The following is a 20,212-nucleotide window of genomic DNA, read 5'->3' as shown; positions in this document are numbered from 1 at the left end:
CCAGTTTAGGGGCATTCGTGGTCACTGATTAGTCCAAATATGCCCACACGCTTTCTACTGGAGGGCCTCATCAAGTTTCCATGTTTGATTTATGTGTGAACAGCTGCAGAGGCGGCACGCACACCAGCCAGGCCGGACACAAACACAACACAAAGGTGCGTCTGTAACACAATCTCCTCGGTCCCTCAGCTACTCCACATACAGTTTGATGATCTATGAAGGTGATTACGTTCATGTCAAAGGGAAGACATGCAAGGCACCAGGAGTCTTAGCTTGTTGGAGGTGATCCAAGCAAAGTACTGATGATCTCTATGTTGCATGAGCCCCAAACAGCACACCATGACTATCACAACCTTGTGATCAATGGTCAGAGAAACCTAATGGCATAGCTGAGCAGAATCGAACAAATCCATTAAATGAGGACAGATCACATGTGATATGACCCTAATGTAAACCTTACGTATACACTACCGTTCAGAAGTTTGGGGTCACCCAGACAATTTCGTGTTTTCCATGAAAACTTTTATTTATCAAATGAGTTGTAAAATGAATAGAAAATATAGTCAAGACATTGACAAGGTTAGCAATAATGATTTATATTTGAAATAATAATTTTGTTCTTCAAACTTTGCTTTCATCAAAGAATGCTCCATTTGCAGCAGTGTTATAGCTTATCTTACTAGCATAACTGTTTTCAGCTGTGCTAACATAATTGCACAATGGTTTTCAAGAGTTTCCATTAGTCTTCTAAGAACACAATGTACCATTAGAACACTGGAGTGATAGTTGCTGGAAATGGGCCTCTATACACCTATTTAGATATTTCATTAAAAACCAGACGTTTCCACCTAGATTAGTCATTTACTACATTAACAATGTATAGAGTGTATTTCTGATTAATTTAATGTTATCTTCATTGAAAAAAACAGTGCTTTTCTTTGAAAAATAAGGACATTTCTAAGTGACCCCAAACTTTTGAACGGTAGTGTATGTAAGTACGTAGACAAATCACATGGGGAAAGTATTTGAGTTAAAGAGCAAAAGTACATAGTACCACCCCTCTGTATACATCACCACTTCTGTATAGTGTTCTCTTTTATATTTCGTATTTTTCTTTTTCTTTCTTATAATGTTATTTCTGAAACGTTGACTCAGAGAGCCCTGCATAAGAGTTCCAATGTGACTGTTGGTCCAGGCACAAATGGCAAATAAAAATCTTGAATCTTGAAAAGTCATTGAATGCACACATATGTACAGATGTTGCTATGTACTGCATGTATCAGAGTACCACTGGTTTAGTCTTGCAACAATAAGCATTACATCAATATCCGAGGAGAAATGTCTAATATCATCTTACAAAATACAAAAGCCTCCTGCTTTAAAATGGTCTTTTTCTGTATTTTATTCATACTGTTATTAAGAAGACAAAAAACAGTCAGCAAACATGCAAGCAGCTCAGTGAGGCTGTAATTTAGGCAAATCACTGCTTTGTAACTTAAACATGCTAACATGCTCATAATGACAATGTTGACATGTTGATATATAATGGTAATGTTGGCCATGCACACCATGTTAGTTTTAATGTGTAAGTGCGCTGACAATAGCTCGTTAGTACGAAATACAAAGTACAGTTGAGGCTGTTGCCAGTGTCTATGGTAAATCCATCATATTTGGTCATATGGGGAAATGTACATTTTGACCTGATGATGGCACTAGATTAAAACCAAAAGTCATCATAAATCATTGAGATGTGAATGTATGTCAAAAAGGTCATGGCAACCCACACAATAGATTGTGCAATATTTCACTTCAAACCACCAATGTAAACTTCATCTTGGCACTATAGGAACAGTCAGAGGATTACAAAGACATTAGGATTCATCCTCTGGATTTTATTGCAATCCATCCAATAGTTGAACTATTTCTGGACCAACATATCAGAAACAGGGCCAGACCAGATGTGTTATTTTAAGGTGACTATGTGATACAGGCAATAACTGCAATTCTATAAATCGTTCAATGTCCTAAAGTGCACAGATGAAGAGTAATCCCACATCTAAATTGAATCATACTGCAATCACTGCAGTCGAGGTCTGAACATTCATAACAGATTCTCATGCGTGATAGTGGATGTAGCTTTGGTTTTACAGTTTACTAGAATGTGTATCTTTGTGTGTGCATGAAATCGACATAAAGGCCGCTACATGGGATAGGATCAAGATGTGCATTTGTATGAGGCGTCAACTAACAATTCACAAAGCACATTTGAAGCAAAAATGTCTTCTTAACCCCGATGACGCTTGCTTGGACCTCAGGTCTCTACTTTGATAGAGAATTGATTTGAAATGTTGCATCAGAGATTTGTGTTCCATGGTTATGCTTATAGAGACCAGAGCAGGAGACAGGGGGACATCTCCTCATCAGCCCTGTGGAGCCATGAATCAGTCCCTGCTGACAGTCATCATGTACTGTTCACTGAGGCTCTTTGGACAGTGTTAGGATAGGACCACCCAATCTGATCTGTGATGGAGGGTGAGCTGTATCATGGTGACATGCGGCCCATCCTATTTGGAGGATAGTTGGTAGACTTGGTTCTTTAATGCACCAGATCTACAGATGCCCTGTCTTGGGAAAATACACAAATGTGATGAGTAGAAGAGAGATTGAAAGAACATGCGGAGGAATAAGCAGCAAGCTTCATGGTGTTGACACTAATTAGAGAGTGAAAAGGAAGTTAGAACTGCAAAAAGACTTTTTTCAAAGGTAATAATCTGAGATCACATGCAACGAGGCAGAAACAGCTTGAAGGACGCTCTCGGAACAGTTAGAGATTTGCATGCCGACTTTCTAAACGAAGAAATTCAAAGACAGAGATAAGACCTAACAAGAAGTGATGGAGATGGCTCGAGTGAGCCTTAATATCCTGAGTGTTTATCTCAATAAACAATCTGAAGTGGTTATGGGGATTTATTTTATACCATTTCAATGAGTAAATAAAAAAACACACAAGCCAAGAAAATGGTTTCAAACAAAGATCAAGGAAGCAGTCAGCCTGTAAAACTATACCTTTTCCACTGTCTGATTATGTAACAATAAAAGAGATTGTATATTATTTAATACTTAAACAGTATGCATTGTATTATTATTAGGTATTATGTATTATTGTATTATTATTATTCTCTCCCCTCATTTAATTATTTTTATTTATTTACTCATTCATACACTTTTCTTCCTTTCCATCAACAGCCCTTTTGTTAGTTTCTATCACAACTGCTGCAACAAATATCATTAATGATTTTAATACTTATGCCCAAACTGACTCCACTCCCTTACCTACAAAAAATATGTACCACACATCTTCTTCTCCATACATAAATCTTTCTATTTTAATATTCTGTCTGCCATGCCTGTCTTTGTTGTTGCAAATAATTAGTTTTTTACAAGACAGGTAAAATGTATGTTATGATCAGTGAGTAAGGACCCAACTGCATGGCACTGACAAGAGGTAGGTTAGGTGATAAGAAGATTTATTTAATTGTAGACGGCAGACAAGGCTGAATTGCGGTTAGGCTGAACGTATACAGGAAGGCAGGTAGGCAATCCTGAGACACAGGAGAAAAGAGGAGTTATTGTCACCAAGCAACGCAAGGAAAACACTAAAACTACTGAGGCCAGAAGCATAAACTGCCACACAAGCTGAAATCTAATAATAATCATCATCATCATGATGATAACAAACTTAATTTGTAAAGCGCCTTTCACACAAGAAATGGAGCACAATGTGCATTACAATAAAGGAAGAGAGAAATAGAATAAATATAAGAAAAACCTTCATTGGAGGTCATTTGAGATTTAAATCAATGTAAACTTGAGTTGATGAGTATATTGCTAACAGGTGTGTGCAGAGCAGGTAGAAGTGATAAGCTGATTGATGGCAGATGTGTAGGTGGATGGGGCCCAGGTTGATGGCAGGACTGGAAAACACACACACACACACACACACACACAAGACGGGGCATGGCCACAGTAATAGCACAATAATGTACATCTCATTTAATATTCTTATTGTGAATCACTAATTGCACCCAGAATTAATATGATTCTACCTCTGTCTGATGGCTTAACAAAACCTTGTTAGAGGATTTTGACTGTGATACAATCTTAAGTATCTTATGAGCGGGGAAATACATAGTTTACAATAAAAGCATAATTTAACACACAGGAAATTGCTGGTTCATAACAATCCCGAGGTAGATGCATTATGTAAAAGCCCAATTGTCAGGATCTTTTCTCTCCTGAACCGAAGATATTCTCAAGTCACGAGATCCATGCTAACATGCAGATGCGTCGACACACTTGAGGTTTAACAGGCTCCCATTAAGACACACACATTTACAGCACTTCTCTCTTTGCTCTCACACCCACGCGGCATTCAGGGACCGGCTGCCCCGAATGGCTGTGTTGTCGTCAGTTCTCTCCCCTGGGAAGAGAAAGTGTCTCAGATTGAGAGAGGCTCTGTGTGACGCATAAAAAGACAGCAGGCTGGTATGTAGATGAAATCATTTAAATCATAAAGCTATAAAGGTGTAATTTAAATATTCTCAGACAAAATAACCTTTTCATATGGAGGCATTTTATTTGGCGCTTTACATCCTTGGCATAAATATACAATTTGAGGTCGGCATTCTGAAAGAGACACAGTGATTTATGGCCTCCGTTTGTCACCCACTGGGCCTCGAGCACTTCATCTGACAAGTGAAAAAACCTCTGTTCCTTTCACATATACAGGCTGACTTTGTTATAGAAATGGTGTTTCTTTCTTTGACTTTCTTTTCTTCATGCACACACATAAACTGATTTGATTTGCAAACTCCATTACATACAGTAGATAAGCACACATGGGGACTTACCTATCATGAGGAAAATCAAGAGAAGACAATAACATTAGCATGTTCCTCATCAGCCCTATCCATTCTCATTTGTGTAAGAGTGCAGGCAACATTACAGATTGCTATAATCCCTCAAAGCTGACAATCGGAATATGGCTGTTAATGTTGTCTATGTACATGGTTTGTGCCTCCAGGACAATGAATAATTTGTTCAGTAATTTTCACTCCAGGAATTGGCTTCAACGCAGGTGATTGTGTTTCAACAATGCTGTGCATAAAAAAATGCACCGAACGTTTTAAAGCCAAGAGCAGGAATGAAAATATCCTGCAGCCAGCTTAGAGTGGATCAAGTAGTAATGTCGGCAGAATGAGAAAAGGCAGCAGCACTACGTCTTCATTTGTTTCCCAACACTGTGCTGATAGGTTTATCAGCTGAAGAAATGAATGTAAACCTACTGCTGATGAAACTAGCCATGTGTTCTCCGGTTTCTTCCACAGAGAGAAGACGAAGTTAAGGAGAGCTTTTGTTCCGGGGTAAAAAGTTGGTGTTGTGAGCACCTTTCAGCACCCTCTGATTCAGTGCACATTTACAGGGCCCCACTACACAGGTACTGCCCTGTAAGAAGGTTTAAAAACATAGCCATGATTCTGTCGTCAGGGGTACAACCAGGATCTCTGTTCCAGCTGTGACAATGCATACTTGGCATGTAAAACGTTGCTGATACCCTGGGAAATACTGCAGCAGCAAGAGGTGATCATTCTCACTTTCCAGACGTACAGTATATATAGAGGAGGCGGTGCTTCTGAATCTCATGACAGGGCACCGGAGGAGTTTGTCTTTTCTTGAACAGTCAAGATATTTGTCAGTAAGAGGTATTGGAGGGGGGGGGGGTCTACATTTTACACTCCTGACCTACCAGATGTTGAATGTGAAACACATCACAAGCTCCAACCAACTTTCAAGTGACAATACATTACAATATATCAGAAAAAATCAGTTGAGGTTTTTAACATGAGATAATTTAACCTGGATGTTTTAGCTAAATGTTCAAGTCGATTCTCAAAGAGCATCAATTAAAGTCTGAATAACACCAATAAAGACAAGCTACAAGCTTAATCATGCTACAGAGGTGACAGCTGCCAGGTTGCAGTGATGCACATTGATGCAACTGGATAAGGAAATACAGGCAGGAGATGATAGATGGAAAGCAGCTAATGTGCTATCAGAATGGACTATGAGAGGCAACATTGTATAAGTGAACAATATAGCAGTAACGGCTGATTGCTAGGATGGTTATTTCCACTTCATGTGACTTGCAATAATAAACTGAGGCAGGGAATTGACCTGAAATGATGTTTCGTCCATATGGCCCCTATGTTAAATTCATCAGATATATTCCCATGGGTTATTATTATGACTGAAATGTTAACAACATAACTGCCTGCAATTTCCACACCAAATGAAAAAAATAAAATAGCCAAAATAATTACACAATATCCCCCTGATAGAACACCGTGCTACCTGGCAATGTCAGTAATTATAGACATTCCCTCCAGCTATTATTGACTCAGTATATTATTGTTTCTTTCCTCAACCTTATGGCATGCTCGGCCCTTTGCTCACTCAACCTTATATTACATTAAAAATTAAACAGGTCATTAATAATGTACAAGAATGAGTGCTTGAACTCCACGGCTGTGATAAATTGTATTAGCTGGACAGAACCTGATTCTGAGAAAAAGTTGCTCACTCCAGTTCATCAATTAGTTTGGCAAGTTGTTATTTTTAATGTTGCTCTTTGGTTGCTTGAGCACCAAGCTAAATGGTGAAGAAGTAATTACCACACCAAGGTAACTAAACACTTCACGGTCATGGTAGATGGACCTCCATCACTGTGGCATGTACATCTTATCTTGTGAGCGGAGACTGGATAGAAAATGACTCGCTTTTGTGGCAGGGTGCATGCTGCTCGCTTCAGGCAAATATATTGCTTCCTTATTATATTAATTTGACTATGGAGAAAAGATCCTCATGGTCCCTTCCCCAAAAACCATTAGCATAAATGTCCATGTTTCTAAAATATGTTTGTGCGTGGTGGAAGGGTAAATATGCAGCATTTGGCAAGTTACAAGCACAGGATAAACCGACATGTGTGCAACGGCACCTCATCCCACTACACTACAGCCTATAGTATACAAACAAAACATGTTTCATTATTTTGTCTTGAAAGGTGAAGCCAAAGAAGTTAGTGACATTACTTCGTAGTCACTGGTTGTCCGAGCATTAGCTGAACCATGTAACGCAAAAAAGCAAAACTAACATTCAAAACTTACTTTTAAGATTACGTTTTGTGTTAAGAGTGCCAGGTAAAGAGTCTTGGCTCTAAAGTTTGTCAAGTACATCTATTATTTGTCAGAAGATGATAATAATTCAGAGAGCAATCAAGCCAGCTGCCAAGTTTCATGATGGGTGACATAAATCAGAACTTTCAACTTTATGGCGGCAGGGTTACAGTACGATTTGCTTCACAAATGTTTTTTTCACAGTGTGTTTACAAAATAAATTCATGGATGTAGCAAGGTGCACGAGGACTGCTTGCATGATCATAATAAGGTATCTGCGTGATAATTAAAAGAGACAACTGTAAATTACACAAGGCTTTTTTTTCAGTCTCAAAAAAGAATAGAAGGAAACATTCCAGATGTCTGTTTTCTATATTAATATACTGCTACCGCTGCTGTCATTTCTCCATCAGTGCTGGAGTGCAGAACCATGACATCATTTCCAAATGTTTTGAATGCATATAATGTTCTCAGTGACAGTCTGCCAGTGAAATTGGTTCTGCCACAAGCAATGGACCAAACGCAATATAAGCTGTGCTCTGAAGTATGTCCCACACCTGACAATCACAAGGACATTTTCAAGATGATGTTATAGATTAGCAATCAATAAAATACATCATTTTTCAACTTGTACTTGAAAGGATAAGCCAGATGGTGGAAATTGCTCGGACAATCATGGTTTTTGTATGAGCCTGTGATGGTTTAGTCTCCATTGTGTGTATGGGGTGACCACAAACACATGCTTCTCCTTGAGGGAGTCATTCTACATGGGATGTGTTTTTTGATCGTTTGTCAAAACGGACAAAGAAAAGATTTGAGATGACCACACAGTCATCCAACATGTAAGCATATTGCACAATAACCCATTTCATCTTCAATAAAACATGGACTTAATTTCATGCGGAACTCAGCTTCTTTAAGCTCCTTATTTGAAAGAGAAAACAATAATGAAAAAACTAGATGGTGTCTGGTGAACTTCCTGTCCGTTGGAGTTGATGTAGACGGATGTGAAAAGAAGAAAAAACGTACACAATATATACAAATCTAATACCATTCTTGATGTGTTTTGAACATTAAGAGCTTCTTTGTCCATCTGCAGCAGCTTGTTGTCAGACCTCCATTAAAAGCAATCAAATGATGCTTCTTCCTCCCCTCCTCGCCCCTGTGGACTGACAGCACATCTCAACATCAGAGAGTCCTGCTGACTGTGTTCTTCCTCGGTCTCGTCCCCAGACTGCTGCTAAGAGCCGTCCAGCTGAGATAATTGGCCTCCCTGTCCACCTTTTTCTGACATTCACGCTGCCTGCAAGCTCTCCCTCACAAATGCACGAGATACGACCGCAGCAGCTCTTTTACACATTCATTTTCATTCCGCACACTGTTTGGACGGGCTAATGACGACATCTGTCACTGGGAGCCGGGAGTGTCTTTGGGGTTTTGTGACAGAATGGAGAAAAGAGGTATGGAAATTAGTCCACATAGATGAACAGAAAATAGGCCAAGATTCCTCCTCCAAATGCCCCCCTTCTGACATTTGGGTAACACAAATAAAGGGAAATGCCAACTTGTCCCTCACCTGCTGGCTTATTTCTTTTTAATGTAAATAAATCAAAATTCTAAGATCTACTAAAATTGTTGGCACTGTTCCACGGTATTTGCTAGTATCTGGATGGTAGGCTAACCTTGGTGTCCGCTTATCATTAAATAACGGGAGTATGTGCTCTTCCCAAGACTATAATCTGAAATTTGTATTTCATTCCATTTTTTTTGTCGTATTGACCAGGAGGTCATGAAAAGATACAATGCATGAAGCCTAAATCCATGGGACTCTTGGTAATAAATACTCTATTTATATGCAAATACATGTGCCTAAATCTGTTGTTCTACAAATGTATTAATTTGATTGATGTCATAAGACATACTGACCTACATGGAAATAAAATATGTGATCATTTCAACTTACCAGCAGGACAGACAGAGGTTAAAAATGCAGCAGTTATTTAAAGGACCTCACATCTAAAATATGATTAAACCTTGTAGGTTTCTGAAAATGTGCCAGCCGTCCATTATCGAAACACACCGATTACTGAAATAGGTATAAGTATAATGGTTGTCCTTATTTATGGCATTAAATGGGATCTGTCTTGCCATTAAATTATTGCAGAATCTGGTCAATAAGGGTTTTTGTGTGTAAACAGAAGACACATTTGTATTTATTCTATATGGCTTTTTCCCCCCATTAAAACAGCAACATTGGCTGATCTGATAGAACTGTGTAGTCTGAAACATGTAACTGGATATATTGTAAAGTTAATAATAGGGTTAAGTTGGATGACTATCTTTAAAGTATTGGTATAATAGGAGTCATACGACAGATGCATAAAAAAACGTATTTGTAGAGCACAGAACAAGTTTAAACTCAATACAAGTTTCCCTGCCTGTGGGAAGGGTGTGATGCTGAGTTTTATAACTTGTTGGCAAACTTAAAATAATTTGATTTAGATACAAGTTCAATAAAGAGAGACGGTCTCTTTGAATCATGACTACCTTGACAACAGCAGGCTGGAGGTTTCACCTTTAAATCCTACCGTCCAGAGTTGAGCTAAAAGTAATACCCATTTCACAGAAATATAGATTACTGAATTAGATTTTACAACTGAAAAGAGAATGCAATAGCATGCTGATGCGTCAGGCCTTCACTGCAAATCTGAACCTGCAGATAATCAATCTGGTTTAGTTTATTTGGCTTTCCTCAGTTTGGTTGCCAAGCCACAGAACAAGGTCTACACGACATGGAGGCTTTGTTCCCATGTTTCCACTGTATCCTCAGACAGAGAGACTACATATGATGTTAGTCATTTTTGAAAGAATTATGATCACCTTTTTGCCATTTTATCCACAAAATCTAAAAAAAATAAAATAAATCATGTTGCGTTGTCTGCCGTTTGTCAATGACTGGAGCTCCTCAGGCTGCCCAGTGTTCTTGTTACTTAAAGGCGCTAGTATGTTAGCGCACTAAACTCACGCAATCCTCTACACTCATTGAACCACGGCCATGGAGAGGGCGAGGGCTGGTCCCTTCATATCAGGTAAGATTAGAAGACAGGCTTCATTTTCTAAAACTGGGGATCATTAAAGCAGCATCCACTAAGAACAGAAAGTGTAGCTGCAAATGCACAGACAAGATGACAAGACCAGCCTTCACCTGAATCCATGGGACAAACTCCTGACTGCATGGAATCCACTTCAAGTTCATCATGTATTTTTCCTTCAACACAAAACAGAACACGGTCTCTTGCTGCCACTTAGTGGACATGAGGTGTACACAAAACACACAAGGATCAGGATCTTGCTCAACTTATTCTGCAAAAACCAAAGAGACTCATCGAGTATTGGCTCCCGACCTGACCTATATTGTTCCCCTCTGATCTCATTCAAGTAAAACAAACACTTAAGAAAAGTTAGTCCATCATTTTTTTTTACTTAAAAGTGTACATACAACATTGCAATACCGACCAAGGAAAATGTAAAACATGTTTAGTTTTAAAACAAAATGTGGCCAGAACAATACAAAAAAAGATTCTACATTCACATAAAACATGGGCAGAAATACTCAAATCAACACTGTAAATAAACATCTGCACAACATCCATTGTTGAGGATGTGAAATTATTTACTTTTGTTTGTTTTTAGCTCCACTGTAGCCTTGTAGTGTGAATTATACACCATATTTGTTCACTTAATTTCATTGTATAAAACTGGTTCTATAGTGTAATAATGTCCAAGGCAGAGGAACAGGAAAGACAGTCACAAGGATTTCTCATGTTAAAGGTGGGCAAGCATGACGTATTAACAATTATTACATATCAAAGTGAAGATGTGTTCAGATGAGATCACTCGAGTTCCTTGAACCGTGCAAACATGGCCTTGCGTACTGCTTGTTTGTAGGTAGTGTGGTCCCAAACGACAGGCTCTTTCTTTTTCTTCGACTAGAGAGAGAAGTGCAATGAAAGGTTTAAGAAACTAACAAGAAACACTTCATGCGATGGAAATAAGAAGTTTCACACCTACCGGTACAGGCTCAGCTCCTAAACCAGGTCTATCACTGCCTTTATTCATCTCCCTGAGCAAAGGGAACAAACAGTTGAGGCCAAAACGTTATACCATCTCTTAAATGCATTATTATCCATTGGACAAAGTCGGTTATAAGCACACCCACCTGGAGCTTCCAGCCCAGCTATTATGATGCTGCGGCTGTTGTTGTTTTCTTCTTTTTGGTTCTGGTGACCTGGAAGGTTCTCTGGAATTCAGCTGTGAACAACACTTTCCACCTTGAGTAATCAACCGACAACCTAATACTCTTCTCGGCACATTTTCTCCACCACATGTATTTTCACTTACTTCTTTTTCCTGGTTCTCCAGTGCCTCAAGCTCCTTCTTTGACCTCTTGATCTTAAGGTGGATCTCCATATTTTGCTGTCGAGAGAATACATCAGAGTATTAGAGGCTATATTTATGGAGTCACTGTCAACTATTGTTCATACAGAGGTTAATAGATCGTACTTTGTGCAGGTCGGAGAGCTGCTGATGACGGATCAGAGCGTCCTTGTTGGGGAACTGTCTCCTACATAGCAGGCAGGCCATCTTCTTCCAGTCTGTCAGCTTGGTGTCCGAGTCTTCAGCCTGGCCGCCCTGACTGCTTTTAGCTGCATCCTCCTTATCTTCTTCAACCTCTTCATCACTTCCAGCTGCATAGTCAGATGCCAACAGACCCAGGGAGCCCATTGGACGCTGGGGAAGCCAACCACACAAATGTTAAACTAAAAATGGATCCAAAAACATAAATAAATCATAATATTTATACTAAAAATATACTGGCCACTTTTATATTTGTACACCACGAGTAATGCAAAAGGGGCTGAATATGAGGGTTCTTACCTTTGACTTTTCATCTTTCTTAAGAGGAGCAAGGGGCTTCTTAAAAAGATCATCTGCACCTGATATCTAAAGATGTCAAATGAGAACCGGGACAAAAATAGTTACAAGATATAATAAATACTTCCATCTGCATTCATTGTAAAAATAATGCACAGAATAAATGTGGTTGTTGAAGACGAGTCTCGAACCTTCCTCTCAAAGATAGCGAAACCGGCGTCAGCCGTCTTGGATTGCCTCCTGTCGTCGTCCATTCCCATCTTCAGGTACGGTGATGTGGAACGAACACTATCCTTTTGACGATTTTGGATCTTTGCCCAGCGCTCCATGTCTTTCATGATCTGTAAAAAGCAACAAATGCCTAAACGTTCCTGTTTACACAACTGCATTGTGCATTGTGTGCACTGGTATTGTGACCAAAGTGCTACCTTGACAGCAGCAAGACTTCTTGGCTTCTCGATGTCCTTTTTGGAGTCGTCGTCGTCTTTCCTTTCGGGAGTTGCTGATGACGAAGTTGGGACCGGCTCCGGAGCAGAGCCAGCGTCAGGAATGGGAACTAGTGCCAGAGCTTCTTCATTGTTTGGGGGCTCCAATGCCTTCTTCATTTCCAGAGGAGCGTCTGCTGCTGGGTTGGAAAGAATAGCCTGATCTTCAGCAGTCATGATCATAGGTTGGGTCGCTGTAGGATTGCCTCCTGGAACTGGGATGTAAGTCTTTGACGTAGCATCCCAGTACATGTACTCTTGGTTTTGAGCATTGTAAAAATACTATACACCAACAGAGAAGAAAAAAAAGGAACAATTAGAATGTAATTATCATTTAAGACACATTTATTGTGGTCACAGGTCAGCTAATTATTGCATTATAAGCTTAAACTTCAGGCTGTGTCCTTTTATTAAGACATCATTCAAAACACATTCTCTATCATATCATAGTGGCTACTTGGTACGTTTAGGGTTTTAAGCGTACATTTCACTCACTCCTCCAGATTGTGAGCCATTTGTAAATAGTCAGAAAAGTGACAGAACTGGAATAGAAGAGTGAGCTACTGGCTGAATGTCAGTCTGCAAACTAAAATAATATAATGAATACATTTGCATGCTGGAGGATGCAGTTACTTCTGGTTAGATGTGCATTACATTATTTAATATGACCTGGTATGTTAAAACTGCAGCAGATATGTGGCTTTTGGATATACAATATTACCAAACTATTACTATTCTTTTCCCCGTTCATTGGCCGGAGAAAGCACCGGATCACCGTTATAGTCTCACCCTAGAGCTGGGGTCGTAGTAAAGTGTCGTCTCAGGATCGTAGAAGAAGCCTGACGTGGAATCATACAAGTAGTTGGTCATGTCTGGAATCTCAGAGCCTGGAAGAATTGGGACGAATAGATGACATTTACATTCCATGTATTCATTTGGCAGAGGCCGTTGTCCAAAGAACGGTACAAATGAGATCCAACCAGAGTGGAACAAGGACAAGTGCTCAAAAAGAAAAGTGCCTCAACATTAAGTTCCACGTCTTATACATGTAGGAGCTTTTGTCTGGAGTTTTTACATTTCTATAACGTCAGATTTAAGTTAAGGTCTGTGATCATTTACTAGTGGTTTAAATCACAGCTACACAGGAGTTGTTTACTATAATGTTGTAACTAAAACAGACTAAACTGAACTAAAATGATCAATACTTTGATTCTTACCATAGATGTAGGGCTGTGATCCATCTGCGGGGACAGCTGATTCTGTGGGCACATGGGGTCCACCAGCCTGGAAAGATGGATCCACAGCTGGAGTCTCGCCATAGCCAACTCCCTACGAGGCGTTAAGGAGATGTACAGTTTAATGCACAGCTTTGAGACAAGCCATCCATCCAAGATATGGGGCTTTGCTTTTCACTTTGTAACCTACCCGTCCAATGCTGGGGTCTGATGACAGAGCAGGATTAGTGCTGCCAGACATGAAATCACCTGGTGGCAAAAATATTTAGGTTTAGTAATAATAAACAGTGTCTAGGGACCAAGATACCAGAATGTGTGGCCAAGACCCACCTTGCATTCCAGCGGAGGCACCTGCGGGTGGCTGCAGAGGTTGCAAGTTAGGTGGAGGTTGTGGGTGCTGTTGCTGATGTGCCAGAAAAAAGAAAAGAAAAAAAACAGTTCATCCTCTTCTTTTTAGAACTTTGCAAATCAACACAATTAAGAACACAACTTACCCCCATCATGCCGGTGTCAGGTGGAAACCCAAGGATGGAACAGCTTGTTTTATCAAAGTCTCTTCTGAAACTGAAACCGACGAACAATCATCAGGAACAGATTAGATGGGATTTGTCAACTGGACAAAGCAGATAAGAAAAGCCTTGCAAAATGGTTGACTTACTTTTGGTTTTTCAAAGGTTTTGCCACCTCCGCATAAACTCTGACTCCATCAACATAAAGGGGTCTGGGTTTAGTGAGGAGCTCAACCAGGCGTGTCACTTGCTACAAAAGAAGACACAAATCTAAATGCTGGGAACTCTCAGGGAACCTGGTCAACAAAAGGCTACCACAAACTGATAGAACAGAACATAATCAACAGCAAACCGTGTGCGTTCATATTTTAGATACCTCATGGGAGTCCATGTCAACAAAGCAGAAACACTTGGCTCCTGGTGGCTTGGCCTTGACTAGGCGAACATTTCTTTCATCCAGATACGCAAAGGGATCCAAGGCTTTCAGGATCATCTCTACTGTGGTGGTGGGCTTCACATTTTTTATTATCATGGCTGTACAGTGAGACAAAAGGAAAAGTGTTGTTTACCTGACTTGGATATGAATTACAATAGCGCATAACAAATATGTTAATGACTGGCTCATGTTTATGGCTACAAGCTTTAGAGAAGAGCCGAGAGCTTAAATCAACATACTTTTGCTGTCTTTAAAGACTGAGTCAGATTGGTGTGGAGGAGGAAGGTTGCGGTTGCCCCAAGACTCTGCCTGTTGATCCGTTTCCTGCTGTTGGAGCTGTAGGTCCACCTGCTGCTGCCAGGCCTCAGGAGTCAGGTCGGAACTACGCTGCCACTGACCGTGGGACAATGGCTCCGTGGGGCCTTTTAGTTTGGACCCATCCAGGTTGGTCGTCAACTTGTCTAAAGGCTCATCTGGTCTGGGCAACTGGGGCTCCTGGAGTTGAGGTACTTTATGATCTGATTCCTAATTCACAGACACAGGTAGATAGGGACACTTTCAATTGAACGGTTGTACGGTAAACAATATAGTGAAGTGATATTGTACATTGTGAACTGCTCTTTGCTGTTATACAAAACACAGAAATGACTCCATCCAGGATACAATCAAAGGTTTCTGCTGTCAAATATCTGGAAGGTAGTGTTCAGTTTGTTCTAATGGCTACATTGTAATTAAATAATACTGGAGGAAATATGTCAAATTGACAGAAATGGTAGAATAATGCTAATTTTGTTTTTAAAAGTGCCTTGTTTTTTTAAAAATATAAAATATATTGTTTGCTTCAATGATTTGTACGTTTGTTTTGTTGATGTAGTCAATATTTTAACCATTAGTCTTTCAGACTGCACTCACATGAACACTCCTTTCACACTCCTCTGGCTGCATGTACTTCATGGATGTTGTTCTAGTGCCAACCTTTAGGGATCCCTGAAAGAAGAACAGAAATGATCAATCAGCATTGTACGACATCTGTGACTTATATTTAAATAATACCAATGACACCCAACATGCACTGTGGCAGGTTAAGCCCTCCTCTTCACTGCTGAGGATGAAATGGGCGAACACTTATGGTAGTAAGCAAAGCCCAGATTGAGGATCATGCTTCACACAGGCAGTTTGCCCTGATACTACGCTGAATAGTTTAAAACGGAACTACAAGTTAGGGCTGCGGCTAAATTATTTTCAGTATTGACTTATCTGCAGAATAATCTAACAATAAAACAAGTGATTATTTGGTCCAGAAAACGTCTGCAAAAAAAGGTCAGACAATTTCTTAAGTCCCAGAGTAACATCTTTAAATTGTTGGTTTTATCCGACCAAACAAAGATATGCATTTTACACCAAAATACGAACAAAAGCAGCAAATCCGCAAAACTTAATGCAGGAAACAAGGAGTGTTTGACTTCAAAATAACTAAAGCAATCAACTGATTTACTAAATAGGTGCCGATAGTTGACCACAGCACAATCCGAAAGAAAACTGAACTACGTAGTGAAAAATGAGAACCAGGCTCTTGATAGGTGGTGTACTAACTAGACCAAGCCATAGTAAATAACCTATATCCAAGACAACACTGCATTACTATGACAAATTAGCAGCTTCAAAGGGTTCATGGAAAATCTGTAGCACTGTGCTAAACATCCATCATTCTAATGTGGGGTGTGCATCAAAAAGCTCTATTTAAATCCAGTGGTTAAATGCAGAGAATAACTAATACATTTAAGTCACACCCTAGAGCACAAAGCAAAATACTTCACCATTCATGTCAGCGTCTAAGTGGCGATTTGAATTTTGAATATGAAGATTAATGACCTTACAACTAGCTGCATCATCTACTTTCTATCTTGAGTGATCAAGAACATTGGCCAAAAGCAACAAAATGCACCAATAGCAAAGCCAAACAATGAACTGCTACCTATTTCAGCAACAATTCACCCGATCCCAACTACCGAGCTAATGGGCTACTCCAGTTTCACACACATCATCAAAGCACATCAATTCTGGCCAGTGTTGAAGACATTGTGAATTCATTTCACATCCCGACACAATGAACAAACTGCTCAGAGCAGTTGAAAGAAAGTAGAAATCCTGATGCCCGAGGTCCACGATGAGTTCAAGAGAATATCATCAAGAGGGCATGCAATGTTAAGGGACGTCAACAATGAATGGAAATGGCTTGAACTGCTGAAAGAACTTTGCCAAGAGGACTGCAGCAGATACCTGAAGACAACAAGAGTCTGCAGGCACACCAGCGGCTTTGCGAGGCTGCATTGCTCATTGTGAAGAAAACCAAACTGTTAAATAAATTAACAAAAGTATTGATGGTCCCAATGAAAAGGGAGGGGATCACCAACATGCACAAAGACCACAAATCTCTCCATCAAAATGCATGATTATCCGTCAAACAGTTGCCGAGAAATGTCACCTCAAATTCAACCTCGCTAGAAGAAAAGTCAGGAGATCCCCTGTATCAAAATGTGTGCCAATCCACCAAGTAGATGTAGAGCTGCTTCACTGGATAAGTCAAGAAGGTCACCACAACAGTTATCTGAATATCTGCACCAAATTTGACGAGAATTCAGCCAATACACCAAAAACATAAACCTCATAATGGCGCCAAAAGGAAAAGTCGGGGAACCACCAACATCATTCTCTGGGGCCCACAATTATCTGGACAAAATTTCACTGCAATGCATCTTAGAGTTGTTGAGATATTTCAACAACCAAAAGCCCGGGCGTCATCCAGATATGCCACTGGCATATCTAAATAAAATTTAAAAATTTAAAAAAAAAAAAAAACACAATGTAGACCCATACATGGCTAAGAAAATTCTTCCAAAGTTGTAATCCCTACAATGCTTTACCTTCAATATTTCTTTCCAATTGAAAATATATATATTCTTCTTAAAAAGATTACTTTAATAAAACAAATGCTAACTAGATCACAAAACGTGTCCTGTACATTAACAGTTAAATTAGCTGCAGAGTTCTCACTAATACGGTCGAGTTCAGACGCAGCCTTCGCATTCATCTGAATGAAGCCGGTCCAGCAACATCGCAGGAGCCATCGCAGCAACGTCCCACAAATGATGCAGGTTTGTCCAGCAGAAGTTGCATCTGGCTAAACCTCTGCCAAGACAACATCCTCGGGCTTGTGTGGTGGTGTCCAATTACATAAAAATTCCTGGGTCGATTACCTTGGAACGCATCACTCTCGTTCTACCGCTGACATCGCGAGTAAAGATGAAATACTTGCCCCATCCCCCAACAACCAGCTCCTTGGATTTTATTTACTGAACGTCTCACAGCAAGAAAAGTGTCCAAATCTGCAGTTGCTTCCTTGACCACAGAAGCGTCTTCGATGGCCGTACAAAGCAAAGAGAAAACTAATATTTTCTAAGACACAAAGACGTCAAAGTGTCGCGGGCGGTAATTTCCTTTGATTCTGAGTTTCAAAAGGCTAAATCACAACAAATGCCATGGTGGCTCCGTACAGTACCTTCAATGTCATCATTTAAGTCTTCATAAAATTATACAACCTCTTGTTCGACAATCCCACGGAAGGACTGATTTCTCCCCCCACCCCTAAATATCTGTATTTTCATGGTTAAGTCCATTCCAAGATTAGGCAGTTTTGGGTTGACTACTAGGGCAAGCAAACAATAGGAGAAAAACCTATTGTATGTCTGTGCACATACAGTTGAAACGTAGAAAAATATACATCTCTTCTAAATATTTTAATTGTGAACAAGTAACCAGAAGTACGACCATGGCATTGTGGATAACTACTGATCATTTAATTTATGTAAAACTAGGACCAACTGTTGAAGTTTAAAGCATCTAAAAATGTCAACAGCTGACATCTTCATCTCCTTCACTAAAGTAAGCTCACTAAATGGTAAAAGCAACCCCTGCCCAGGTTCTCTCCCTCCCCCATCTACTAAATGCCCTCTCAACCCCTCATAATCCTGATGGGAGAGACGGCCTTCGTAGAGTGACGAGGATGGGCCACCTTGTTGGACTCCATGAAGTGGACTGCATCCTCGAGGTTTAAAAACTCCACATAGGCCGTATCGTAGCTGTAACCTGGGGACAGCATTTGAAATACAGATGGGTTTTTGTTAGTCAATGCCAGCAATGACAGTCACCCACTAAAACATGAAAGACAGCAGTTCGTGAATACATCGAGATCAGCGTGAGCGAATTATTCACCTTGACTTACATACATACCTTTTCAGGAAAACACACATTTTGTTTATGCTTTTGTTCTATTCTGTCTCCTGATGACTGATGTCATATCAGACTGTCTGTTAAGGCTCGGCTTTCTCAAAGCCTTTCCTAGCAGATATTGCAAACCAGTGGCAGTGAATGATTGCGCGGTGTGCACCACGGAGACAGAACGTTTACCAGTCATGTTTATATCAAATTTTTTAAAAAGCACCTAATGTATTTCTGCGATGACCATTTTGATGCATTATGCAGAATTAACAGCATTTGAGACATAATAATCTTAAAAAAAAAAAAGGCTTGGCATCATCTCTGACCATGATGATCCACTGTGGAAAACACTCGAGCAGATGTTTAGATCAGCAAGATGAACAAAGCACTAACAAGACGGTCTCCATTTCAGGCTTGTGACATTGTGCTTCAGTACATTAAGTGTCACATTCAGTGAGTCACTTGTCACAGATCTGTTATAACGGACATTCTCCAAAGCTCCTAATATTGAATCCTTGGTGAGTCCTCTAATTGACACAATGACCAAAAATCCTCAGATGTGAAAAAGGATGGCATAACAGAACCCTCCTCTTCCTTCATTACCGAGCGAGTTCACACAGACCACCAACAACAAAAGCAACCAACAAAGTAAAAAGAAAGAATGCGAAGTTTTCGAAATGTCGTAAAAGCGAAATGTCGTGGGACATGTTAGCGATCGACTGCCCCAAACAGCTTCACAAAGAAACTTAATTCTTACCTGGCATAACATTTTTGATTTTCATCCCCTGCATCGGCACACCATCACGGACTGCAAAGGCACCAAGAATCTGCAAAAGAACGTGTCAAAGAGAGTTATGCTATGGCTTTCTAAGCAAACCATTACAGACACACTGGTAACCATAATGATTTAAACACAAAGTGGCTTTTCTGTTCGATTATTACCTGCTCCATTGTGGCAGTCTTTGGAATACCAATTATGGATATTGTATTGGAAACTTTGTCCTCCACTGATGCACTCCTGTAATCTTGATCCTTTCACAGAAATGTTGGTTAAAAATCAGGTTATGAAATGGCAACATTTTATGATAAATGCAAATACAAT

At 39.9% G+C, this 20,212-nt stretch overlaps 1 protein-coding gene across 2 annotated transcripts in view; it reads right to left on the bottom strand.

The window, feature by feature from the left end:
* Nucleotides 1–10,688: 10,688 nt before the first annotated feature.
* Nucleotides 10,689–20,212, bottom strand: part of LOC117730566 (RNA-binding protein 6) — a 12,608-nt gene continuing 3,084 nt past the window's right edge. The window contains exons 4-23 of one of the 2 annotated variants that reach the window (XM_034532339.1): nt 20,053–20,142; nt 19,868–19,937; nt 18,905–18,978; nt 15,745–15,819; nt 15,072–15,357; nt 14,773–14,930; nt 14,546–14,646; nt 14,382–14,451; nt 14,218–14,290; nt 14,078–14,136; nt 13,870–13,981; nt 13,442–13,539; nt 12,596–12,934; nt 12,359–12,508; nt 12,171–12,236; nt 11,796–12,023; nt 11,634–11,708; nt 11,452–11,543; nt 11,304–11,355; nt 10,689–11,221 (exon numbers count right to left, since the gene is read on the bottom strand). In XM_034532339.1, coding sequence (XP_034388230.1) covers nt 11,126–11,221; nt 11,304–11,355; nt 11,452–11,543; nt 11,634–11,708; nt 11,796–12,023; nt 12,171–12,236; nt 12,359–12,508; nt 12,596–12,934; nt 13,442–13,539; nt 13,870–13,981; nt 14,078–14,136; nt 14,218–14,290; nt 14,382–14,451; nt 14,546–14,646; nt 14,773–14,930; nt 15,072–15,357; nt 15,745–15,819; nt 18,905–18,978; nt 19,868–19,937; nt 20,053–20,142 — 2,364 coding nt within the window. In that variant the 3' untranslated portion in view covers nt 10,689–11,125. Of the gene's footprint in view, nt 11,222–11,303; nt 11,356–11,451; nt 11,556–11,633; nt 11,709–11,795; nt 12,024–12,170; nt 12,237–12,358; nt 12,509–12,595; nt 12,935–13,441; nt 13,540–13,869; nt 13,982–14,077; nt 14,137–14,217; nt 14,291–14,381; nt 14,452–14,545; nt 14,647–14,772; nt 14,931–15,071; nt 15,358–15,744; nt 15,820–18,904; nt 18,979–19,867; nt 19,938–20,052; nt 20,143–20,212 lie in introns of both variants that reach the window. The other variant, XM_034532338.1, reaches the window with a different exon arrangement.

This window comes from Cyclopterus lumpus, chromosome 5 (assembly GCF_009769545.1).
Source record: "Cyclopterus lumpus isolate fCycLum1 chromosome 5, fCycLum1.pri, whole genome shotgun sequence".
Taxonomy (NCBI): domain Eukaryota; kingdom Metazoa; phylum Chordata; class Actinopteri; order Perciformes; family Cyclopteridae; genus Cyclopterus; species Cyclopterus lumpus.
Note: the sequence above shows the minus strand (reverse complement) of the source record. Positions and strands in the feature narration are given on the sequence as shown.